The following is a 24,734-nucleotide window of genomic DNA, read 5'->3' as shown; positions in this document are numbered from 1 at the left end:
GGTCCCCCGAGCACTGCCAGGAGCAATTCCTGAGTGCATGAGCCAGGAGTAACCCCTGTGCATTGCTGGGTGTGACCCAAAAAGAAAAAAAGAAAGAAAAAAAATTACTTGCTGAATAAAATATGCTATGAGGATCTAGCTAAAAAAAAAAAAAAAAAAAAAACAAGGGGCTGGAGTGATAGCACAGCGGGTAGGGTGTTTGCCTTGCATGTGGCCAACCCGGGTTTGATTCTCAGCATCCCATATGGTCCCCGAGCACTGTCAGGAGTAATTCCTGAGTGCATGAGCCAGGAGTAACCCTGGTGCATTGCCGGGTGTGACCCAAAAAGCAATCCCCCCAAAAAAACAAAAAAAAATCTTATAATAAAATAGTTCTTAAAGTACTCAAACCCAATTTGGCTTGAGCTTTCCATATACCTCATTTTCTTAAAACTAGGCACAACACGGTAACACGATTTTTTATACAATATCATCCCACTTAAGGATTCAGGTAACCTAGAAATTTCCATGGCAATTTTTAGTGTCTACTTAGGTCATACTTTAAGTTGCTACAAAAAAAATAGATAAAAAGAGCTTTCCGGTTACAATCACGAGCAAAAGGTGCTATGCAAAATCAGAGTACAATCATGAGTGACTTCTTCACTGGATTTCTCCCTTTTGTTTTTCTATAATTTAATAACATATTTGTACTGAGCCAGTAAGAAAAGCAAGTGATTCTGAGCAGCAGTAATCTAAAGTGGGTAAGATTTATAAGGTACAAACTCAGTTGCTAAGAGACAACTCTATTGCTTTATTTTTCTTCAATATTCCCCTCCTCCGTGGAGAAGTTCTTTGGGCTCAGAAGGAGCAGAAAGCATGAAAAGAGACACAGTGGTCTTTTGTTAATCTCAATAAGTTGTACGAGGATATAGTGCTTTCTGGTTTATAAAGGGCTTCCCCCTGCTCCCCCCATACACACATATATTTCTACCTTTTGACACAAGAAACAGAATTAAATACCAAATGAAAATGAAGCGTGCCTAGTCGGGTAATGGGTCTGAGTGCTTCGGACCCAGGCTATTAGCAACTATTCAGAAAAAAAAAAGGTCAAGACTAAATAGGTGGGGAGGAAGGAAAGGAAATGACTCATTTGTGTGAAGGCAACAAAAGATGAATTTAGAGGAGGAGGAGCATGGTAAGACTCAAAATCTTCAGAACTGCAGGTAGCGAAAGAAATGGGAAATGAGCTTGGATCTGGGTTGAGAGGAGAGGTAGCCAGGAGCTCAAGGAGTGCGGGAGACGGCAGGGAACGGCCCTGGCACAATACCATAGGGGCCAGAGTGGGGCTCATGGGTACTCAGGACATCCTGCAGTGGAGCCTGAACAAAACACCGTCGGGGATTTAGTCAGAAGCAAAATCCATTCACGGCACAGCCGGGCAGCACTGGGGCCCCGGCAAGATATACGCAGGCACCTATGGAACCAAAGAGACATTGGAAGCTCGCAGGGATCCGTGCTGCCGGCCACGGTTATACGTGGGTGACCGAGTTTATGAGAGAGGTGGAGACAGGGGCAGTGAAAATAAAAATCGCCTCTTTGCCCTGGAAGAAGAGAGCAGTCCTTGAAGAATCCGGATTTAGGTGAAGACAGAAGATACCAGAAAAATCTTGATTTCTCGTGACTAACTGAATTGCTCACTGTTTGGTAAGGAAAGGCGCCTAGAAAATGGGAGATGCTCATTGTCGCCTTTGCTCGTTTCCCTGCTCCGATGGCAGAGCTCAGAAACAGCCCTCAGATGGGAGCGCCTCGCGCGGACGTGGGTCTTGGGGTCACTTCTGTATTTTCTTAAGCAGGCCTCATTCTTTCACCTTATGGCACTCGTAAAAATGATGGGATTTGTGTAAACACGGGGCAGTGGGCTGTGCCAGGCCCTGGTGGCGACTTGGAGGGCTGAGAAGACCTATGCTTAGTCCTTAACCCACAGGCGGACCAGGCGGGAAAACTTGCTCTGCACACAAGAGGCCGGATGTCATAAATGCAAAAGGAAACAATGTTCGGTATTTTCTTTAAGGTGATCATAGTTCGTTTCTGAGTTTCAAACAACAACAAAAAATACGATTTCTCTTTCCCACGGTGACCCAGTGATGTGAACATGCCTTGAGTCTGAAGCAATGAAGCTGCCTTTGGCCTGTCCAAAAGCGATTCTGAAACTAGTTTGGGAGATTCTGATTTCCGGGGAGAAGAGGGAAAGGTACCTCTCGCGCCTCCTCCAGCTAAGGACCCACCCCCCCCAAACCCGGGCTAGTACACAAACTGGGAGGATATTTAAGCTGCTATGTTTCTGGCTAAGGACACCTCTTTATTCAGAGCGTATAAAGGAACTCCTAACTCAGCAATAATCATTTTTCAAATGGGCCACCACTGACTCGGGCAGCTATTTCTCCATATGAAAATGTGCTTCCCCGTCATTAGGAAGGAGCAGATCAGAACCACGACAGGGCTTCCCACCTACAGTGCGGCTCCCATGGAAATGACCCCAGCAACCAGCACAGTGGTGGCCGCGGAGAAAACCTCCCACACTCCACCACAGAAGGGAAGCGCCGAGGCTAAACGGGGAGACAGTCTCGCAGCGCCTCAAAGAGTGGAGCGGCGAGTTAAGATCGGACCAACAATTCAACTCCTAGGTTTGCAACCAAGAAAAATCAAATGCATGTGCTCACCCCACCCCACCCCTAAACTTGTCCACGAATGTTTACATAGCAGCATTAGTGTCCTCCAGAGTGAACAAATCAAATGCCCTCAAACTAAGGGGTGCATAAACAAAAATGAGGAGAGTGTTATTTCTCAGTAAAAAAGTGATGAAGCTGTGATCCACGTTACCAGATAAACAGAGTGAGGGAGAGCGGGGCTAAAAGAAAGAAACCGGACACAGGCCAGGGGGTGGGGGGTTGCCAGGGAGAGGGGGGGAGTCCACTGAATGTAAAATGTTCAGGACGGGCAGACCCACAGCTCTGGAAGAGATGAGAAAATAAAAAGAAGGGAATAAAAAAGGATGGGGGAAGGAATGGGAAGGATAGTCCCTGGGCATGGGATTTTTTTTTTTAACTGGAAAAATGTCCTACAATTAGATGGAAGGATGGTTTCACAGCCTGTGATTATACCAAAATGCTCTAAACTTGGGGCATGAACTCCATGGTATTCAAATTATATCTCAATGTATGGGGGGAAAAAAACCTCACTTCAATTAGAAAAAGACTGGACAAAAATCAAACGAAAGCACTGGACATTCCATATAAAGCAAAGGGGAGGAGATTCTGAAGGTAGGAGAGGAAGTCGGACCAGACAGGGGCCTGAGGGCCTGAGGAGGCCGTGGTGGCCCATTTATCCACAGTTCTGTTCGCTTTCGTGTTCGTCTTTTGCCCCTTCTACACTAGAATTGGAGTTAAAGAAGCCAGGAACTCAGAAACACCAACAGGTGGACAAAGAACCCCAGACAGACTCTCTGCAAAGATGAAACCTGTCACCTAATAACCACCTTATTCCAGGCAGCACCACTGTCAGCTGAAAGAAGGCTCCATTTCATCCTTGGGTTGGGTTGAGGTGCCATCCAAGTTCCAGAGAAAGGAGGAAGAGGGTGGGCCCAGAAAAGGGCTCCAACTTTAATAGCTAAAGACACCCCAAGGGGGTTGAGCGCTAGTACAGCAGTAGGGCATTTGCCTAGCAGAGAGCAGACCTGGGTTCATATGTGAACGCAACCCTGACCACCGCTGCTGGGTGTGGCAGAAAAAGAAAAACAACAACAAGAAAATCCTCTCCAAATGTGGCAAGTGGCGTGCCTACAGATGGATACAGAAGCCAAGGACTCGCCCAAGAAAGCTGCACAGTGCTGCATCACAATAAAAGTCCTGAAAACAAAGGAAGAAAAAAATCATCTTTAAAAGCAACAAGACCAGAGCGACAGTATAGCGGGTAAGGGCCTGGCTGACCTGGGTTCGATTCTCAGCATCCCATATGATTCCCTGAGCACCGCTAGGATTAATTCCTGAATGCAGAGCCAGGAGTAACCTCTAAGCATCATCGGGTGTGACCCAAAAAGCCAAATAAACAAACAAACAAAAACCAAAAAGCAAGACATCCTGGCTATATGGGGAAAATTATTAATATGACATCAGATTTCTCATCAGAAATCATGGAAGCCAGAGGAAATGGTACAATTATCTTTCAGGTGCTTTGAGCAAAAAGCTCTTTGCCCATAATCCCCTACCCATTTTTTTTTAAGGGCCCTTTAGGAATGAAGGAAAATCAAGACGGTCTCAGAAAAAGGAAATCTCGGAGACTGTCTCCAGTCCTCCCACCCCACCCCACGTCTTAGAGAATGGTTCAAGGAAGTCTCTAACCTGAAGGTAAACAAACCATAAAGAAAAGGAGTCGTTGTTATAGGTCAGTGGATGTGGCCTGTGGCTTGGTGCAGCCTTGGCCAGGCAAGCATGAAGAACAGCAGGGGTCGGAGAGAGTGTGTGGTGGGTAGGGTCCTTGCCTTGCATGCAGCTCATCCAGGTCTGATCCCCAGCATCCCATATGCCCTGAAGCCTGGCAAGGCATAATCCCGAAGCCCAGAGCCAGGAGTAAGCCCGGAGCACTGCTGGGTGAAGTCCCCAAACAAAAATAAAATAAAAAACAACACGTCCCCCAAAAGAAGGAAGAAAAATTAAAAAAGAGAGAAAAGCAGGAGTATGTGTATATACATTATTTTATTATTATATATTATCTCAAGTGACCATGAGACTTAAAAATATATCAAGACAAGCCATGTCCTGGGCACTAAAATGACTATCAATAATTTTTTTTAAAGGGAAATACACAGAATGTGTTCTTTAATAAAAAAATCAAATTTGGCTAGTATCAAATCAATAACTGAAATCTCCAAATACCTGGAGCAAAACAATACATTTCTAAATAATCCATGGGTCAAGAGAAAACTTCAAGGAAAACTTTTAAAAAACACACTGAACTGAATAAAATTTTAAAATACATTGTGTCAAAATTTGTGGGACATAGCTAAAGCAGTGCAGAGAGACAGTTATGGCACTAACTGTATGCATTAAAGAAGAGAAAAAGTTTTAAATCAATTATGTGGGCTTACTTCTAAGATCTAAAAAGTAAAGCAAAGTAGAACCACAGCAAACAGGAAGGAAAAAAATAAAGATAAGAGCAAAAAAAAAATCAATAAAACTGTAAACAGAAAATAGAGAAAATTAATAAAACCAGGACTTAGATCTTTGAGAGGATCGATAAAGTAAACAGACCTATAGGAAAGAAAAAGAGGAAGAAAGACATAGATGATCAATATCAGATAAAAACAGAAGGTATTACTTCAGACACTACAGGCATCAGAAAGATAATAAAGGAATGCTACAAATAACTCTCAACATATACATTTAAAAAGTTAGATGAAATATACTGATTCTTCAAAAAACAACCATGACAACAAACCCAATGTAAAACAAATAATCTTTTTTTTTTTCTTTTTGGATCACACCCGGTGATGCACAGGGGTACTCCTGACTCTGCACTCAGGAATTACTCCTGGCGGTGCTCAGGGGACCGTATGGATGCTGGGAATTGAACCTGGTCAGCCACATGCAAGGCAATCGCCCTATCGGCTGTGCTATCACTCCAGCCCCAAAACGACTAATCTTAACACACTCCCATAACCATTAAAAAAATGAATTCAAAATTTTAAAACTCCCAACAGAGAAATCTACTAATATATACAGTTTGTTGGTGAGTTTTGCTACATAGTAATGAACACCACAATAGAGTCTATTCTAGAAAATCAAACACTTCCCAACTCATTTGAGATCAGTATTACCTTATTACTAAAACAAGATGGTCAAAATAAAACTACAAAGCAGCATTTCTCATTAATACAGATATGAAAGTCTTAATATAATTCAGCAGGATATAACAAGAATTATACACCAAGACTAAGTGGGGCTTATCACATAGAAGCACATCTGGTATTGGAGAACCCCCCGGTACAACCCATCAAATTGACAAGCTGAAGAAAATCATCATCTATCAATTGATGCAGTAAAAGCATTTGATAAAATTTAACAATCATTCATGACAGAAACACTTAGAAAAATAGTAATCGAAGGAAATTTCCTCAACCTGACATAACTAATATTATATTTGATGGAAGGCTGAATTGCTTTCACTCTAAAAAGACAAGATGTTCACTCCTACTACTCATCTGACATGTTTCTTCTACAAGTTCCAGCCAGTACAATACGGCCACGAAGTAAAATGAAAGACTGGAGAGAAACAAAATTGTTCCTTAAGTATGGAAAGGACATAATCGTCCATGCTGAAAAGTCCAGGAATCTATTTTAAAACTTCCTGTGCTTATTAAGTTAATTTAGCCAGGTTCCAGGACACAGATAAGCATATAAAAATAAACTGCATTACTCTATACTAGAAATAGCACATGGATACCAAAATTTAAATACAGTATCATTTATAATCACCATCACCCACCCCCAATTAACTGCTTATGTATAAAACCAACAAAACTTGTACATGACTTATATGCTAAAAAACATACAATGCTCATGAAAGAGACCAAATAAGATCTAAATAAAGTAAAGTAAAGTAAAGGCCCTCCCGTTGATCATCGATTTGCTCGAGTGGGCCCAGTAACGTCTCCATTGGAGACTTTGTTGTTACTGTGTCTGGCATATCGAATACTCTCGGTAGCTTGCCGGGCTCTCTGAGAGGGGCGGAGGAATCGAACTCGGGTCGGCCATGTTGGCTGCGTGCAAGGCAGACGCCCTACCCGCTGGGAGACACATATGTAAATGGATTGAAAGATACATAGTAAAGATGCCAATTTTCCTCAAATTTATGCAGAGGTTTAATCATAGCAATTAAAAATAAATCTAAGTATAATATCCTAAAACTTGAGTGGAAAAGCAAAAAAAAAAAGGTTAAAATAATTGTGAGAAAAAAAGAAAAGTGGGAATGATCAGTCTAAACAATGCTCAACATCCCTGCACTATATAGTTTCAGTAGTCAAGACTGTGCTGTTGGCAAAGTAAGGGTACATGGATCAATGGGATTGAAACAGGATCCCCATAAGAATCTCAACTGATTTTTTTACCAAAGTGAACATGCAATTCAATGGAAGAAAGGTAAACTTTGTCACAAGGCTAGGGTAAGTGGACACTGGTAAGCAAAAGTCAATCTTGATCTAAGTCAAATACCTCATTCAGAAATACGTCAAAATGTATCATGGGCTTCAGTGTAAATCCAAAAGCCATAAGGCACTTAGAAAAAAAATACATAAAATCTTTGGCATCTAAGCTAGGCAGAGTCCTTAGAGTTGACAACAAAAGCATCATATAAAAAACAAACACAGTGTGTGAATAATATCCAAAGACAGTAGGAACAAGGGCCAGGAGGACTGGTACACGGTAGGAAGCTTGACTCAGTGAGGGACCTGGGTGGCAGTTAGGACAGATGAGGGACCACTATGACAATGATAACTGGAAATTACCACTTTGGACAAAAACTGAGGGCAGAAAGGAGGTAAAGTGATATGCATGATAACCTTTCAGTAACAGTATTGCAGACCACCATGCCCAAAAGGAAAAATGAGAAGGGGAGAAGAGGAGGGTTGGGGGTTAGGCAGGAGAGAAATTGGGGACATTAGTGGCAGAAAATGCACACTGGTAAAGGAATGGACATTGGAACATTGCATGACTTGAAACTCAATCATGAACAATTTTGTAACTGTGTTTATCTCACAGTGAGTTAAAAAAAAACACTTTTTTTAAAAAAGCATCATCCATGATTTAAAAAAAAAAAAAAAAAAAAAACAGCTCCCGGAAGAAGAACAGTGCAGTCTCCTGCCCCTGCGCCTGACTGTCCTCGCCGCCGGGGCCCCTTGGAGGGGAGCAGGTTGAGCTTTCCTCCCCGCCCTGACCAGGGCTCCAGCAGCCAAAGACCTCCAGGACCAGCCACCATCATGCTGAGACCACTCTCCGCACACATGAAGGTACTGGCAGAGGGACAAAGTCACGCGGGTTCCGGGGCCAAGATCTCCAAGCCTACTCGGATTTGGGCCGAGCATCCTCCACCCAGATCCTCCAAATTCCAGTAGGCGGGGGTCACACCCACCAACTGGCCCCCAGGCGCCGTGTAATCCCATCAGCGGCCAAGACTCAGAGACTATAAAAACCAGCTCCCAGAAACGCGAGGCCGCGAATGCGCCCGCGCATTTGGTGTTGGCACCATTGTTTTAGTTTAGCAACTCTGATTGATGGTATAGCACTGCAGCTCTGATTTGCATTTCCCTAATGGTTAATGATGTTGAATGTCTGTTTGTATGCCTGTTTGCCATCTGTAGCCCTTCTTCAGGAAAACCTCTGTCATGTCTTTTACCTGTATTCTAATTTTTAACTGTTGAATTTTCAGTGTTCCTTATATATCTAAGTTGCTAGGCCTTTTGTTTGGTACAGGGTTTTCTGATTGTTTACTCAGCGTGTATCTTGTCTTTTCAACCTCTTTAACAGGGCTTGGTTTTGTTTGTTTTAATTTTGGTGAAGTTAGTTTTTTTTTTTTTTCAGTTTTTCATGGATGATCACAAATCACAAATCATCCTGTTAATCGTCGATTGCCTCGAGCAGGCCCCAGTAACGTCTCCTTCATCCTAGCTCTGAGATTATATTCAAGGCTCTTTAGGAGAATGAGACATCTTATTATCTCATTCCTACTTTGGACAAACTGGCAGGCTACTGAATGTAGCCTGCCCACACGGCAGAGTCTGGCAAACTCCCTGTGGCGTACCCAATATGCCAAATACCAGTAACAATGATGGGTCTCATTCTCCTAAAGAGCCTTGAATATAATCTCAGGGCTAGGATGAAGGAGACGTTACTGGGGCCTGCTCGAGGCAATCGATGATTAACAGGATGATTTGTGATTTGTGATCATCCATGAAAAACTGAAAAAAAAAACTAACTTCACCAAAATTAAAACAAACAAAACCAAGCCCTGTTAAAGAGGTTGAAAAGACAAGATACACGCTGAGTAAACAATCAGAAAACCCTGTACCAAACAAAAGGCCTAGCAACTTAGATATATAAGGAACACTGAAAATTCAACAGTTAAAAATTAGAATACAGGTAAAAGACATGACAGAGGTTTTCCTGAAGAAGGGCTACAGATGGCAAACAGGCATACAAACAGACATTCAACATCATTAACCATTAGGGAAATGCAAATCAGAGCTGCAGTGCTATACCATCAATCAGAGTTGCTAAACTGAAACAATGGTGCCAACACCAAATGCCAGTGAAGATGTAAAGAAACTGGATCATTCTTACATTGTTGAAGAGAACATAAAATATGGTGCAGCCAATATGGATGAGTTTGGCAGTTCCAGGGCCAGAGATATAGTACATGGGGAAGCAAGGAGCCGACCTGGGTTCAATCTCTGACATCCTACATGGTCCCCCCAATCTTCCCCAGCGGTTATCCTTGAGCACAAAGTCAGGAGTAAGCCCTGAGTATTGCAGGGTGTGGTCACCAAACAAACAAACAAAAAAATCTGGTAGTTTCTTAGAAACAAAAATAAACTATATAAAATATAAATGCAAGTAACACATAACCAGCTGCTGAATTTCTGGGAATTTATCCCAACAAAAAGAAGCCAAATTCACATAAGCTCATCCATACCTGAATTTTTACAGCACCCGTATATGTTATAATGAAGAAGAGATAATCCAGATGCAGGTAAATGGTTAACACGTAGTTCCTCCACTCCATAGGAATGTCAGCAAAGGAGTGAACCACAGATACACAGAACCACCAGGACACCTCTCCAGAGACTGAGGCTGCAGGAAAATGCCAATCCCAAACACTGCATACCCTCTGATTCATGGATACAGCTCTTGTGAAATGACATGGTGACAGATGCAGGAAGAGATGAGTGGGCTCAGGAAAGAGTGTGGGTGTGGTGGGCGGCATATGTGGCTTTCAAAGGGCAACACAAGGGCCTCTTGGAGGGCTTGACCCATTCCATAATATAGGCTCAATCAAGGGGCAGCATCACAGCTATGGTCCTATGCTTCTGGTTTGTAAGAAGTTACCAAGGGAAACAGTGTGAAGGTACGTGGAATCTCTGTGGAATTTGGTAGTATTCCATGTACCTCTGCAATGACCTCCACTGCATCACTGTCACCTCACTGTATCACTGTCATCCCATTGTTCACTGATTTACTCGAGTGGGCACCAGTAACATCTCCATTCGCCCCAGCCCTGAGATTTTAACTCCTTACTCATCTTTCCCAACACTGCCATATTGGAGGCTCTTTCAGGGTCAAGAGAATGAGATCCGTTACTGTTACTGGTTTTGGCATATTGAATACGCCACGGGTAGCTTGCCAAGCTCTGCTGTGGACCTCCAAATAAGAGGGTTTTTTTTAAGAAAAGTATCAGTTTAAAAATCTCACAATTCAAAAGGAGATAGATAACTGTGATTCATAATTTTAAAAGACACAAAATGAAGTGGTCGAGCCTAAGCCCCTTTAAGAAAGATGCCTTAGTTCATCTTTTGAGGAGTTGGGCTCAAATACCTCAATTAAAAAAATTAATTTCAGATAGGGCTGGAGCGATAGCACAGCGGTGGGGCGTTTGCCTTGCACGCAGCCAACATGGCCAACCCGAGTTCGAGTCCTCTGCCCCTCTTGGAGAGCCCGGCAAGCTACTGAGAGTATCTCTCCCGCACGGCAGAGCCTGGCAAGCTACCCGTGACTTATTCAATATGCCGAACACAGTAACAACAAAGTCTCCAATGGAGACGTTACTGGGCCCGCTTGAGCAAATCGATGAACAACGGGAGGACAGTGACAATTTCAGATATTTTGATAGATGTGTTTTGAGTCTAATTTGGTGACAAATTAGGCACTGAGGAGAAAAAAAAAGTTTTCACTTACAAATCCCAATTCAACTTCCCAAAGAAAACAATATGAAGGCAGAGACAAATCTATATATTTGAAATAAACCTCAGCTTTTAAATTTTTTAGTTTTAAGAAGGAATGAAAGATTCTAAAGAAATGCATTCCCTATTCCTTGGGGCACTTTTCATCCACGTGTTTATATCAAAGAGTAGTTTATTCCCAAAGGGTGGGTGACAGATGGAGAGAAGAGAGGTAGAGCTGGAGGTGTTTGGCGGGATCTTTGGAGAAATGAAGCTGGGGAATGCTGCAGGGACAACAGAGAACTTGGGCCAGAGCTCCCCAACCTCATCCTGCATACAAATCCAAGTTCGAGCTCCTTTACTGAACCTCAATACATCATGTCATTCCTGTGCTACAATTTCCTCCTCAAAGATAGAGTGTATGTGTATATATATATATATATTTACCTCTCATTAAACAGGCTAATTGCAAGGATAAATATCTGCACAATGCAGAAATGTTTGGGGGGGGAGGCCCCAAGAAAAGGTATCTGCAAAATGCAGTTCAATGAAGCACTTAATTTTAGTCTGTTTTATGTGAGGAAATATGCATCATGGCAGATAATGATTTTGGAGGGAACTGGAGACAGAAAAAGACAAAATGAAGGAGATGTAGATGGAGTCAACATCCCAGTCTACTTTCTCAGTTGTCCTGCAATTATCGTTGGGAAATTCAGGATTGCTAAAGGCATGCAGTACCACCATCCTCTAGCAAACCTGGTGTAATAGAACGGATTTTCTCCAGCAGGCTTTAGAAGATTGTGCAGGGGGTGGGGGGAAGAGGAGGGAGACACCTACACTAAACAAATAAACAACTCAAAACCTCACAAGATTACAAATCCACCAGGGACCTGGGGAGTGGTCTTTATTATGGCACTGAAAAATGCAAAGGACATAAAAAAATAAGCAGTAACACACTCTCAAATCTCATTTTACCTGAAATGCAGCACTAATTTAATTTTGTCTGGTATTTCAGTTACTCACTCAAGTCCATCTGCCTCCACTTGAAGTTAAGCTCTTTGATTGCAAAAATCATGATTCACACTCATCCTTATACATCCCATAATCCATAACTTTGCATGTAATTGGCACTCTTCAAACACTGAATCAACAGACGTGCACATGTATAATCTACTCCCACCATTCACGGGAATACTCTTACATGCTCCAAAATGGAGACCACCCCTTCTGACTCTACTAAGCCTTAGTCCCGCAACTTACTGAACAACATTTCTTCGGGATTTACAACAAGATGTGAATTATGGGAGTGGACATGCTTATGTGAGTGGACATGTTTCAAAGGTAAATCCTCAGGCAAGACAGTACGAAGCTTTGGGCTACAATTTATGGCAAATCAGGCATTACTGACCTACTGTTACTGTTAATAAGGGTCGATTGGTTTTTTGTTTGTTTGTTTGGTTTTTTTTTTTTGCTTTTTGGGTCACACCCAGTAATGCACAGGGGTTACTCCTGGCTCATGCACTCAGGAATTACCCCTGGCGGTGCTCAGGGGACCATATGGGATGCTGGGAATTGAACCTGGGTTGGCTGGGTGCAAGGTAAATATCCTATCCGCTGTACTATCACTCCAGCCCTCGATTGAGTTTTTAAGTTTTCATTAGTATCGTCTTTACTCACCAGTGTCCAGTCTTGTCTTGACATGTTGGTACTTTGGGTTCCGTGGTATCCTTTTGGTCAGATACTGGGGGGGGGGGGGGGGGAAGGAAAGAAAATTCACAATCAGTGGGGAGTGGGGTTAATGCCCAGGTAAAGGCTGGCCACACTGGGAAACTGAGTCAAATACTTAAAAAAAAAAGACAAAACTGAACAAATGTTTAAATCCCATCAGGTGTGGAGATGGAAGGGTTTGGCTCGGTCCCACTGTCCCTTTTGGTTTTCTCTCAGTCTCTCCCTGGGTGAAGATGGTTATCCTGCTTCTGTCAAAACACTTCAACATTCGGTGCATGGCATTGTGCAGTCAGGAACACAGCTCTTCGAAACGACTTCTGACACACAGCCCAGTGGCTCTCCCAGGAGTCCCCTCCAACCCACTGCGGCCACCCAGGACACACCACCCACTTTGGTCCAGATGCCACTGTCCCTTGGGTACATTTTATTTTTCCTAAAACAGCTTTTGAGGTCACCTTCTCTGGGAGCCATCTTGGCCTTATCCACAGTTCCCCTAAAATGGGGTCCAGGGTCGCAGATGTGCCAGGCTGGGCCCCATCCGGCAGCTTCCTCCCGGGTGGCTGAAACCTGAGGCCCCACAGATGTCACTGGGATAGGAGCTGCTTAAGCAGCTGCTTAGGCCTGGCGTACATTCGGGGGAAGTTTACGGTTCACGGAAATGCCTCTGCCCAGGGTGTCCCTTGGTCTGTGCTCTAGGAGTGAACCCCAACTCCAAGCAGAAGACAAAGACCCAGATTGCCAGTGGCCTTGTGCATGCCACTGGGGGGGGGGGGGGGGGGCGGAACGAATGCAGACATTCCCAAGCATTCTGTCCTGCTCAAGGTCTTCTTGGGTTTTGCCCTGTTTGTTTCTCCTGGCCTATGTATCAGTAGTGAACTCCTCCCAGCAGAATTGGGAGCTGTGGACTAGAGAAAGTTCAGAGTGGATTCATCCTTTCCCACATATTTCCATGCGCATTTACCCTAATGTCCCCTCAAATGTCCCACACTCATCCAGTGCTCGAAATGTTAACCAAGGCCTGCCTGGAGTGCCTTCCGTCAATTCTTCCGTGGGCAAACCTGACCTTCCTGGGCCAAGCTGCCCGCAGGGGGGAAGGCGGCACTTTCTTTCCTGCCTCTCAGGCTGCTGACCGCCTGGTACCACTGTTTCTTCCTTGGCCATCTATCTGCCTTGGTCTCAGTTTCCTCAGAGGCAGGGGCAGGAACTTGCTTCAATCTGTATTCACCCGGAAGGAGAGCATCGATGCTTTTACTGATACTCAGTCCACAAGAGAATGTTGAGAACAAAGACTGTTTCAGCTAGACCAGAACGTCAGACTTCAAAAACTGTTTCGGTTGCCCTTGCAAAAACATCATTAACTGTAGTAGGCCATGCTAGGAGGATGGAACAACAGTTTATTGACAAAAATACCAGGGTACAAGCTCTGCAGCTTGCGGGAGGTCCAGGCTCAATGTCCAGGAAACACAGTTATCCCCAGCACTGTCAGCAGTGGCCGCAGAGGCCCCGACCTCCCAAAAGAAACAACTTGTCCAATGACCCCAAAAGTAGTAAATACAAAGGGTACAATCAATGTCTTACAAAACATGTTGGTCAGATTTTGGAAGAATTTTCTTTTATTGGGAGCCTATGCAGAGTGACTTTCTAAAAAAATTCATTTCTTTTTTAATTGAATTACTGTGAGATAGACCCTTACAAAGCTGTTCATGATTAGGCTTCAGTCAAACAGTGTTCCAACACCCACCCCTACACCAGTGTACGTTTCCCAGCACCAGTGTCCTCAGTTTCCCTCCCATCACCGCCCCCCGCCCATGCCAACCTGCCTCTATGGCAGCACTTTTCTTCTCTCTCTCTCTGAATGGTTTTTTAATTTTACCATTAAGAATATATATTTAAAAAAAAAAAGGAGCCAGAAAGATAGTACAGAGGGTAGGGTGCTTGCCTTGTATGTAGCCAACCTAGGTTCAATCCCCGGCATCCCATATGGTTCCCCAAGCACTGTCAGGAGTAATTCCTGAGCGCAGAGCCAGGAGTCATCTCTGAGCACTGCTGGTGGTGACTCCAAAACAAACTGAAAGACCACCAAGCTCCTTTCTCCATCCCATCAGCAGCTGTTGTCTGACAAGACAGTGTCTCTCATCCTAGCTCCAACAACTTCCTACACAATGAAGAAGAATTAAGACGTCCTCAGACTGAAAGGCGAACTGTAGGGTGGGTTCCCCCGCAGAGGACAATCTCTGGGCAAAAAGAAAACAAAACCGAGCCAGCACACACACAAGAAAGCATGTGCCTGCCTGGTAAACTGAGTCAAGAAAAGCGAATAGTCAAATTCCACGAGGCAAAGACATTTTCTTTTCTCCTTCTGCGTGCTCTTTTTTTTTTTTAAAGAATGATTTCTATATGCTCTTCCTGTTTTTGCTTGTTTGCTTTCCCCCTAGAGTTTTTCCTAGCAAAGCAATTCTTGAAAACTTCCAAGCTCCTCTCTGCTGAAGCGGGGTGGGGGGTTAGTTCTCAGACCTCAGCCAACATAGCTGAGGAATGAGGGCGTCTCGGGGGAGCAGGTGTGGCAGCAGGAGAATGATGGGGGGAGAGAGTGTGGACAGCTGCAGGCTTGGCTCCCCCACCCCCGCCCCCGGTTTTCCCTTACAGTCACTAATGAGAAATCCATATGGCAGGGCCTCCCCTTCGGGTCCCACCCCGGCGTCCGAGCGCGAGGAGGTGGCGCCCAGCCTGCCTTCAGTCTTGCTGTGGGGCTGGACTGTTCCTTGACCTACTGACCAAATGACTTTCCTTTCCCCCATCCAATGACACACACAGGATGGAATGGTGGCGCGTGGAAGAGCTGAGAAAAGTGGCAGCTCCTGGGAAGCCCACCCACTCGTTGCCTAGAGCCTCATTCTGCTGACGCCGTGCTCGGGCCCACGGGGAGTGGGTTCCCTGTGTCGGAAAATAATACCATCCTGGCCTTCCAGTGGCTGGCACAGATGCAGGGGGAGAGGGGCACGCTAGAGGAAGATGCTGCATGCATGACGGGCACAGGCTGGGTGCAATCGGGAACAGTGAAGTGGGCACCTGAATCTGCAATTAAGACAGCCCAGAGCCTGTCCAGAGGGCTGGCCTCCGAGAGAGCCAGGGATGCCAGTGGCTGAAGGAGTCTGGGTGGGAGGTAACTGGGTCCTGGCAAATGGGGGACAGAGCCACTCTCAGAGGGTCTGGGGTCCACGTGAAGAAATCTGGAGGTGGGGCCCGAAAGCTCGTTCAAGGATCAAGGTATTCCTCTTGCATTCCGCAGACCCAGGATTGGAAGGCTGGTATGCTTACCAGTGTACCACCAAGGCCAATGGCCCCACAGATGGTCCCGAGCACTGCCAGGATGACCCCTGAGCACAGAGCCCGGAGGAGCCCCGAGCATTGCAGCGTGTGGTCCCACCACAAAAAAAAAAAAAAAAGAGAGAGAAACCTGAGATCCATGGCCTTCAAGCATTCCCACTGCCAATGCTGGAGAAATATCAGGCTGTTGGGAGTGAGGGAGAGAGGGGAAAGGTGGGCTGGCTGCTAGTAGGGTCTAGTTTGGAGGAGACAGAAGTGCCCATAGGAGTGATGCCCATGACAGGAGAGGTGTCCACCACCAAGAATCAGCTGGCCCCACATATCAACCGTGGTTCATTTCCGAAAGTGGGGAGGATGATTATGTTTGGGAACTAGTGGTGTAGACGATTGGAAGTCATGGAAGGAGCCCTGAGAAGGGTTCAAGGGATTCTATTTCCATTCTAGCATGGTTACTTTGCTGGTCAGTGGAGAAACAAGCCAGACCCTGGTCAAGGACAGAGGTGGGTAGCAGACTGCTGTGGGGGGAGGAAGGATGGTCCCCGGGAAGAGACGGGAGAGTTTCCCAAACCCTCTAAGCTGTACAATCACTTAAAACTGGCATAACAGAGATGGAAGGGGACCAGAGACTGAAGGGAAAGCAGGTAGGTGTGTGTGTGTGTGTGTGTGTGTATACGCACACGCACACACACACACACACACACACGCACGCACACGCATGCATACACGATAAAAGAAGCAACAAACTGGCCATCTGGACCTGGAACTCGGGAGAGGGGTCTGTGCTAGGAAAGACAGGAGGACTGGGAGCTGCTGGCCTGTAGACAGCAGACAGGAACAAGATCACCCTGGAGTGTGTAGATCAAGAACAACACCCCCCCAATAAGCCAGTTTGGATGAAGAAAAGCACCATGGATGAGACTCTCAAGAGATGAATAGAGCATGCATTGGGAAAAACAAAGTAAGTTTCAGGAACAAAGAGGCGGGTTTACCTTGATGGATATAGTCAGGTCAGAGAGCACAAGGTCAAATAGGAGCAAGCAAACAAGAAAGCAGGTTGGGGCTGGACCACTGGACCACCAGGTGTGGCCCCCAAATAAAAACAAAAACAAAGAAAACCCCCCAAAAATCACAAAAATAAGAACACAGGTAAACTAAAACAACAACTGAGAAATGGGCTTTAATTGAGCAAATCAGGTCACTGCTGATTAGCTGGATGAACACCGATACTGTAAATGACAGGAAAACCAGCAGACTAAATGAATGAGAGGAAGCAAGCAAAGAGAACAGCAGCCACGTAGTCTCTGGTTTTCCTTCAAAAGTTGCTGAGGGGGTCGAGAGAGAGAGTACAGCATTTGCCTAACACGTAGCAAACTGGGGTTCAATCCCCAGCACTACACATGGTCCCCCAAGCTCCACCAGGAGTGTTCTCCGAGCACTGAGCCAGAAGGACCCAAACACAAGAAACAGAAAGTGGCTGAGGAGTAGCTTTTGTTGTCTGGCAAGAAAGGAGAAACCTGTGGATGTTCAGAGGCTAATGGGCTTGATGAGAGCTTGCAGAGAAGGTGGGGAGGATGAGGGAGGCCCAGGGACAGGCAGAAGTTCAATTTTAAAGATACATAGTTCTGGGGCTGGAGCAATAGCACAGCGGGTAGGGCGTTTGCCTTGCATGCGGCTGACCCGGGTTCAATTCCCAGCATCCCATATGGTCCCCTGAGCACCGCCAGGGGTTATTCCTGAGCGCAGAGCCAGGAGTAACCCCTGTGCATCACCGGGTGTGACCCAAAAAGCAAAAAAAAAAAAAAAAAGATACATAGTTCTATACAAACACTTCTACAGACACATCTTCATGCATGTACAAGCAGATCAAGACCCTGATGAAAACTCATCAGGAGGGTGGAAATGGAGAAAGTTCCTATTCTTGATACCATCACTTGCTGGCCAAGAGAAACTGCAAATGCCAATGACCTCTTGAGGGTTCCCAGCTCTAAGAAAGGGGGACAGGAAATAATGTCCTCCAGAGGAGGAGAGGAGGGAGGGAGCCCTGAGCACTGAGTCAGGAGTAGCCCCTGAGCACTGCTGCTGTGACCCTAAAACCAAATAATAATTAAAGCCCCTCAGGTTTCCACACCCTGCTGCAGCTACTTAACTTTTCCTCTGCTTTCAAGACCCAACACCCCACGTCTTCTAGGAAGATGCCTCCCAAGAGCCCGCTGGGTAGATCCTTACACACTGTGCTTTAAAAAAAAATTTTTTTTAAACTGAATCACCATGAGATAAATTAAAAAACCTTCAAGGTCAGGTTTCAGTCATACAATATTCCAAAACACCCATCCCTCCACCAGCCTACATTTCCCACCACTAATATCCTGCCATATGCCTCCTGCCACATTCCCAGGGTTTGATCCTCAACACCACATGACATACTGAGCATCACTGGGTGTAGCCCGGGCGATCCCAGAGCATCACCAGGTGTGGCTCGAGAGGAAGGTCTTGGTGATTCTATCACTGTAGAGACCAAACAGCCTTGCAGACTCGAGTCCTAGCAATCAGTCACTTGACAAGGGTGTCTGAGTAGCTCTGAGAGTGGGCAACATATCCTTGAGAAACACTTTGGCGGTCCCTCGCCCCCTCCCTTTCTATTAAAAGAGAGAAAAACAAAATTACAAAATGAAGATAATATAAGCACCATGGAACAGCACTGATAGAAACATTTGCATCACTGGAGATCCAGAAGGAGAGGAGAAACAGAAACAGAAGAAATGCTGGTAGGAGAAATAATAGTTGGGAATTTCCCTGACAACAATACAAGGATCCAACACTCGTTTTTGATTTAAAAAAAAAAAAACTTGGAAAAATGGGAAGAAAAGGAACTATGACAATATAGTAAAGGCGATATACAATAAACCCATAGCTAACTTCATAATCACTGGTGAAAAACCCAAATACCATTTCTTCAAGATGGAGCACAAACCAAGAATGTCCATTCTCACAGCAATGATTCAAGCAATACTCAAAGTCTTGACAATAGCAATTAAGCAAGAAAAAGAAACAAAAGGGGTTCAGCTGGAAAAGAAGAAGCTGAATTATCAGTATTTTCAGATGATAATATATACAAAATCCTAAACACTGCAACAAAAATCTTAGAAAAAATCGTTACAGTAAAGTAGAAGTTTACAAAATACACACACAAAAATTAGCTGCATTTCTACATGCAAACAATTAACTAGAAGAGAAAAAGAAAAGACAAAACCAATGCCACTTGCAATTGTGTCAAAAAGCATTAAGAAACTTAGCGGCAACTTGACAAAGAGGGTGAAAGACACATCAAAAACCATAAGCCACTATAAAAATAAATAAAAGACACAAGGAAACAGAAAACATTCCATGTTTATGAATTGAAAGAATTAGCACTGTTAAAATGACATCCCTACCCAAAGCATTTATACAGATTCAATACAATCCCCAACAACATTTCTAGAGCTTTACTCAAGGGCACAGAACAGATACTGCTAAATTTGCATGGAAACCATAAAACTCCCCAAATAGCCAAATCAATTCTGAAGGGGAAAAAATGGAAGGTAGTGCTCTGTTTGACTTGCAAACAAATGGAATAGAATTAAGAGCCCAGAAATAAACCTTCAGATTGTATTCATTTACAAGACAGTTAATTTACAAGAAGGAGTTAGGCACAATGAATGGAAGAGGGTAAGAAATCCTCTTCAACAAATGGTGCTGGGAAACCGGTAGCCACATACAGAAAAAAAAAAAAAAACGGGGGGAGGGGTCGGCGGGGAAAGGCATGAGATAGAGATCTCACACCACACAAAAGATTAATTCAAAATGGATTAAGACTTTGACATTAAACAGAAATTCATAAAATACATCAACAAACACAGGCAAAACTCTCCATGATAATGACTTGAGAGGTGTCTTCAATTATTCCACTCTATTGGCAAGGAAACAAAAGCAAAAAAGAAACAAATGAGACAAGCTAAAAAAAGTTTCTGCACTGTGAAAAAGAAACAATGAAAAAATGAAATGTTCTCCTTAATGAATGTTAGAACATACTTATTTACCAAAAGTCTGACAAAGGACTCTCATCCAAGATATATAAAGCATTCACAACAAAATTCAACAACAAAACAAACAACCCCATTAGAAAATGGGAAGAAAAGATGGACAAATGTTTGTCCAGTGAAGACACAGAGATGGCCAACAGGTATACAGAAAAAGGGTTCATCCTCACAAACTATCCGGGAAATGCAAATCAAACAGACCATGTGATACCGCCTCAGACAGTGAGAACAGCTAGGTCAACGTCTAAAAACCACCAGTCCTGGTGGGGTTCGATGAAAAATGAACCCGATCTATCTTGCTCAACCGTTAAAACAAACAGTATAGACACATTCCTAAAACTAAGAATACAACTTCCTTAGAATTTCCAGCAATTTCTGAGGAAAGAGGCCAGAGAGACAGTACAGCAGGTAAGGCACTTGCCTTGCACACAGCAGACCAGAGTTCAGTCCCTGGCACCCCATAAGATTCCCTGAGTCCACCAGAGTGACAATGAGTGCATAGTCAGGAGTAAGCCTTGGGCACTGCGAGGCGTGGCCCCTAAAATGCAACAACAACAAAAACCAACCCCCAAAAAGAAAAAAATATGATTTCACTCCTGGGAGCTACCCCAAGAACACAAACACATTAATATGAAAAGATATTTGCATCCCTGTGTTCATTGTAGCACTTCATCTAGTAGCCAAGATGCTGAAACCACCTGAGTGCTTGACAATAGTGAGTTGGTTAAAAAAAAAAAAAATTAAAAAGTGTATGTGTACACAATGGAATAGTATTCAGCTGTAAGAAGAAACCCAACTTGGATGAAAGCAGAGGGTATCATGTTAAGCAAAATCAACCAATGGAAAAGAAGGAAAGGCTGCCAGCAGGAAAAGGATGCCAGCAGGTATCATTTGTGGCACACATAAATAAAGCCAGAAAGTGGACAGTGTCCAGTGGAAACAACCCCCTGGATGCTGACAACAGAAGTGAAATGACCAATGAGGGTTGGGGGTTAGGATGAGGAGTGCCAGAAGTAACCTGGAGACCCAGGGCAGGATTTGGGGTATTTTGGAGGTAGCAGAGGCGCAGTAACTCAGTAACTAATCACTAAAAGTGTAAATATTAACACAAATATTAACACTATTGTGAATAATGTTACATCGATTACTATAATAAACATTTGTAGGAAATCTCAAAATGTAACACATTGGTCCCATTTAATGTATCATTCTCAAAATGTTGAAATTACAGAAATGGAGAATACAGAATAAGTGGAGGCCAGTGGTCAAGAAAGACGGACGGGGAGGAATATGGATGGGACTCGGGAATGGATGGCACTAGGGAGATAGTTGTGATAATAGTTTAACGGCGTATGCTGACTGTAACTCTACCCATTTGCAAGTTAATTTTTAAGTTAATTTTCAAAACAGAGCTTAAGAATTAGAAACCTGACTGCGGAAATTAAAAACCCAATAAACTGGCAGGTGAAGTGAGATCTGTCAAAATGAGCAAAAAGACAAAAAATGTGGAAAACAGGTGAAAAAGTCCACGAGTCAATCACACAGATGCGATATCAAAATAATGCATTTGAAAAGAGAAGATGGAGAAAATCAACATTATTTAAAAGGTAATTCAAGATGACCTTTAAAAAACCTTTCTGGAGCCACTAAAACCAGTGATTATAGAGCCCAATCAAGGAGTTATCTTTGTGAAATGTCAGAACACTGTGTTGTAACACAAAGAATCCACAAAGTTCCAGAAAGAAAACAAAAAAATCAAGTGATGCACACCAAGGAGCATAATTGACCCTGGCCTTCCTGGCAACACTGCATGGTAAAGGCACACGGCATGATGCTTTCCATTGGCCGAGGACTCCAAGAATCTGTGCTCTATCAAAATGCCACCAAGTAAGTAAATGTGAAGGTAAATAAGAAATATACGTTCTGTATACTTGAAATTCAAGAAACCACTAGGAACTGTGTTTCACTAAAACCAAAAAGTACGTGGGACCTCTTCATCCAAGGACACAGAAAATGTCTCCTTGCTCCTCCTCCTTCCCTCTTTCCCGTATTACTGATCTCAGAAACAGTTATGGCACCAATGAGCAACCCATGTGGAGAATCTGTCGTCCCTCATACCTTCATTTCTCAAAGCTGATGGTATACCCAAATTAAGCACTATTTCTTAATTTGGTCCATCATCCTTAACTGGGCTGGAGCGATAGCACAGCGGTAGGGCGTTCGCCTTACAAGCGGCCAACATGGTCGACCCGAGTTCAATTCCTCCGCCCCTCTCGGAGAGCCCGGCAAGCTACCGAGAGTATTCGATATGCCAGACACAGTAACAACAAAGTCTCCAATGGAGACGTTACTGGGCCCGCTCGAGCAAATCGACGATCAACGGGAGGGCCTTTACCTTTACCTTTACCATCCTTAACTATCCCCTCTCGGAGAGCCCGGCAAGCTACCGAGAGTATTCGATATGCCAGACACAGTAACAACAAAGTCTCCAATGGAGACGTTACTGGGCCCGCTCGAGCAAATCGACGATCAACGGGAGGGCCTTTACCTTTTTATCCTTAACTATAGATTGCCAGGGTGCTAAGTATCCTAACCAAACTCCCTCTTTCCAATCCTGCCTTCCACACATCCAATCCTCCACCCTGTGGCTTGCAATGCAAATCTGATGGTGTCACTAGTTTCCATAAACTCAAAAACTTCTGAAAACCATGACCAGCAGGCAAGGCAACAAGTGGTCATCACACTGTTGCTGGCCACAGCTACTTCCCCTACCGCGCCATTACTGCCGATGGGGTGCCTGCTGGACCTATATCCGGTCTTCTAGTTTGCTTCAGTCCATGCATGCCCCCTGGGAGATGAACCAATTAGCAACCTGTGTCTGGCCTAAAGGGCCAGAACTTCAGCCATGTGCACAAGGCTTGATGGCGGTCCTTGCAATCCAGAAAACTTCATACTCCCTTACTCCCAACTGTCATTGGGCAGTTCTGCCTGGGAGGAGGAGGCTTTTGGGGGTTTTGTTCCAAATTTTTGGTTTGGAGCCTCACCCCGGGGTGCACATGTGCATGCAACTCCCATGTTATTACTCTGAAGTCACTCCTGGTGGTGGTTTTGGGGCTGGTTGTGGGGCTGGGTGGGGGGTAGGGGAAACTACACAGGGGCTGGAGATCAAACCCCCAATCTGCATTCCAGCCTTTGGAGCTATTTCCCTGGTGAGGGGATGCTTCTGCCTAGGCTAATAGCCCTGCCCTTTCAGGCCTTGTCCGGGGCCCTCGCCTCACCTCCTCCAGTGGCGTCTGACCTCCTCCTGGTGCTCTCCTAAGACCGTGGTCGCCAGGTATCTTGTAACCTGGGCTGTTCGCAAGTTTCCTTTGCAAGACCAAACTTAGGAAAGGACAACGGCATTGTGCCCTTCACTTTTTGTTCCTAGCACCCAGTGCACCAGATGAATGCAACAGGCGTGACTGAAATGGAACAAGCACCCAAGAAACAGTCAGGGAAGTAAAAGGTTTGTCAGGAGAGAGAGGGGGGCCGCCGAAGGCGCATAAGGGATGGTCTGCTGGATCCTGCTCTTCCTGCAACCCCTAAGTCGGCAATGCCAGCAACTTTTAGGCTTTGCACCTTTTCGATGTTTTGCTCTTTTCGTGTTGGGGCTTCGAGGGCGCTGCTGTTTCTCACTCCCAGATCAGCTGCCCTGGGCGGGAAGGGACTGTCTTTATGCACTTCGCTCCTCTGGGGTGGGGGACAAACCCCGCTTTGCAAGCAGCAGCAGGGGCCGGGGGGGGGGGGGGGGGGGGGCGGTCTCTCGGTGGCACCGGCCCCAGGCCCCGGGTCCGGCGTCCCCCTGCGCCGCCCCGCCTCCCTCGCCTCCCAGACCCCTCCTCACGCCGGCCGCTTGCTTCCCGCCTTCCGGGCGGCGGAAGTCGCCGGCTCCTCGGCCCTGCCCACGTGGAGCCCTTTCCGGTGCGCCCGCCCCCGCCGGCTCTCCGCTGCGGACCTGGCCCTCACCTCAGGGTTCCCAATGTGCCTCCGGACAGACATATTTGCTCCAACCGACCACGCTCGGGCTCCTAGCCTCGCCGGTTGCCGCTAACCCTAGCTTCCTACCCCCCCTCCCCGCGCTCTCGGCCACCTCCCTGCAACCTCGTCTCCGATTGGTCGGCTCTGCCCGGCCAGCCAATGAGAATCCCTTTTGCTCTCTCTGGGCGGGGGTCAAAGGAGAGCGCGGAGCGGCTGAAAGGTTGCCTTGGCAACGCGGGACGCCGGCGGCGGAGGCCCTTTGTGCGCTCTGGCTCGGGTCCCGCGGGCTCGGGGCTTAGCGCGGGAAGAGAGGCGCCCGGGTGAGGGGGGGCGGTGGGGGAGGGCCGGCGCCTGCGCTCGGAGAGCGGGGGGGCGAGGAAAAGACCGAGTTAGACCCGAATCCCAGGCACCCCGCCCCTCACTTTTAAGGGCCCCTTTCACCGCACCATCCAGGCATCTTCTGGAGATGGGACGGGAGCGTTCAGCAGGAATGGGAATCAGTAGCTTATTATTTTCAGGTTAAGTTAATATGCAAATTATGCAAAATATCAGGCGTAAATACAGTAATTATTGTTGCTTGAAAAGCTTTTAGCCAGCTAGAGAATGGCAGGCTTAATTGCAAA

The 24,734-nt window shown here is 45.4% G+C and overlaps 1 protein-coding gene across 1 annotated transcript in view; it reads right to left on the bottom strand.

The window, feature by feature from the left end:
- The window catches only part of CEP41 (centrosomal protein 41), a 49,374-nt gene extending 25,157 nt beyond the window's left edge, over positions 1-24,217 (bottom strand). Inside the window, exons 1-2 of the mRNA XM_056118392.1 lie at positions 24,100-24,217; positions 12,641-12,704 (exon numbers count right to left, since the gene is read on the bottom strand). Of these exons, the coding sequence (XP_055974367.1) occupies positions 12,641-12,704; positions 24,100-24,132 (97 nt within the window). The 5' untranslated portion in view covers positions 24,133-24,217. The remainder of the gene's footprint in view (positions 1-12,640; positions 12,705-24,099) is intronic.
- Between the last annotated feature and the right edge of the window lie 517 nt (positions 24,218-24,734).

This window comes from Sorex fumeus, unplaced genomic scaffold (genome assembly GCF_029834395.1).
Source record: "Sorex fumeus unplaced genomic scaffold, SorFum_2.1 ptg000037l, whole genome shotgun sequence".
Lineage (NCBI taxonomy): Eukaryota > Metazoa > Chordata > Mammalia > Eulipotyphla > Soricidae > Sorex > Sorex fumeus.
The sequence above is the reverse complement of the archived record's forward strand: the minus strand, read 5'-3'. Positions and strand labels throughout refer to the sequence as shown.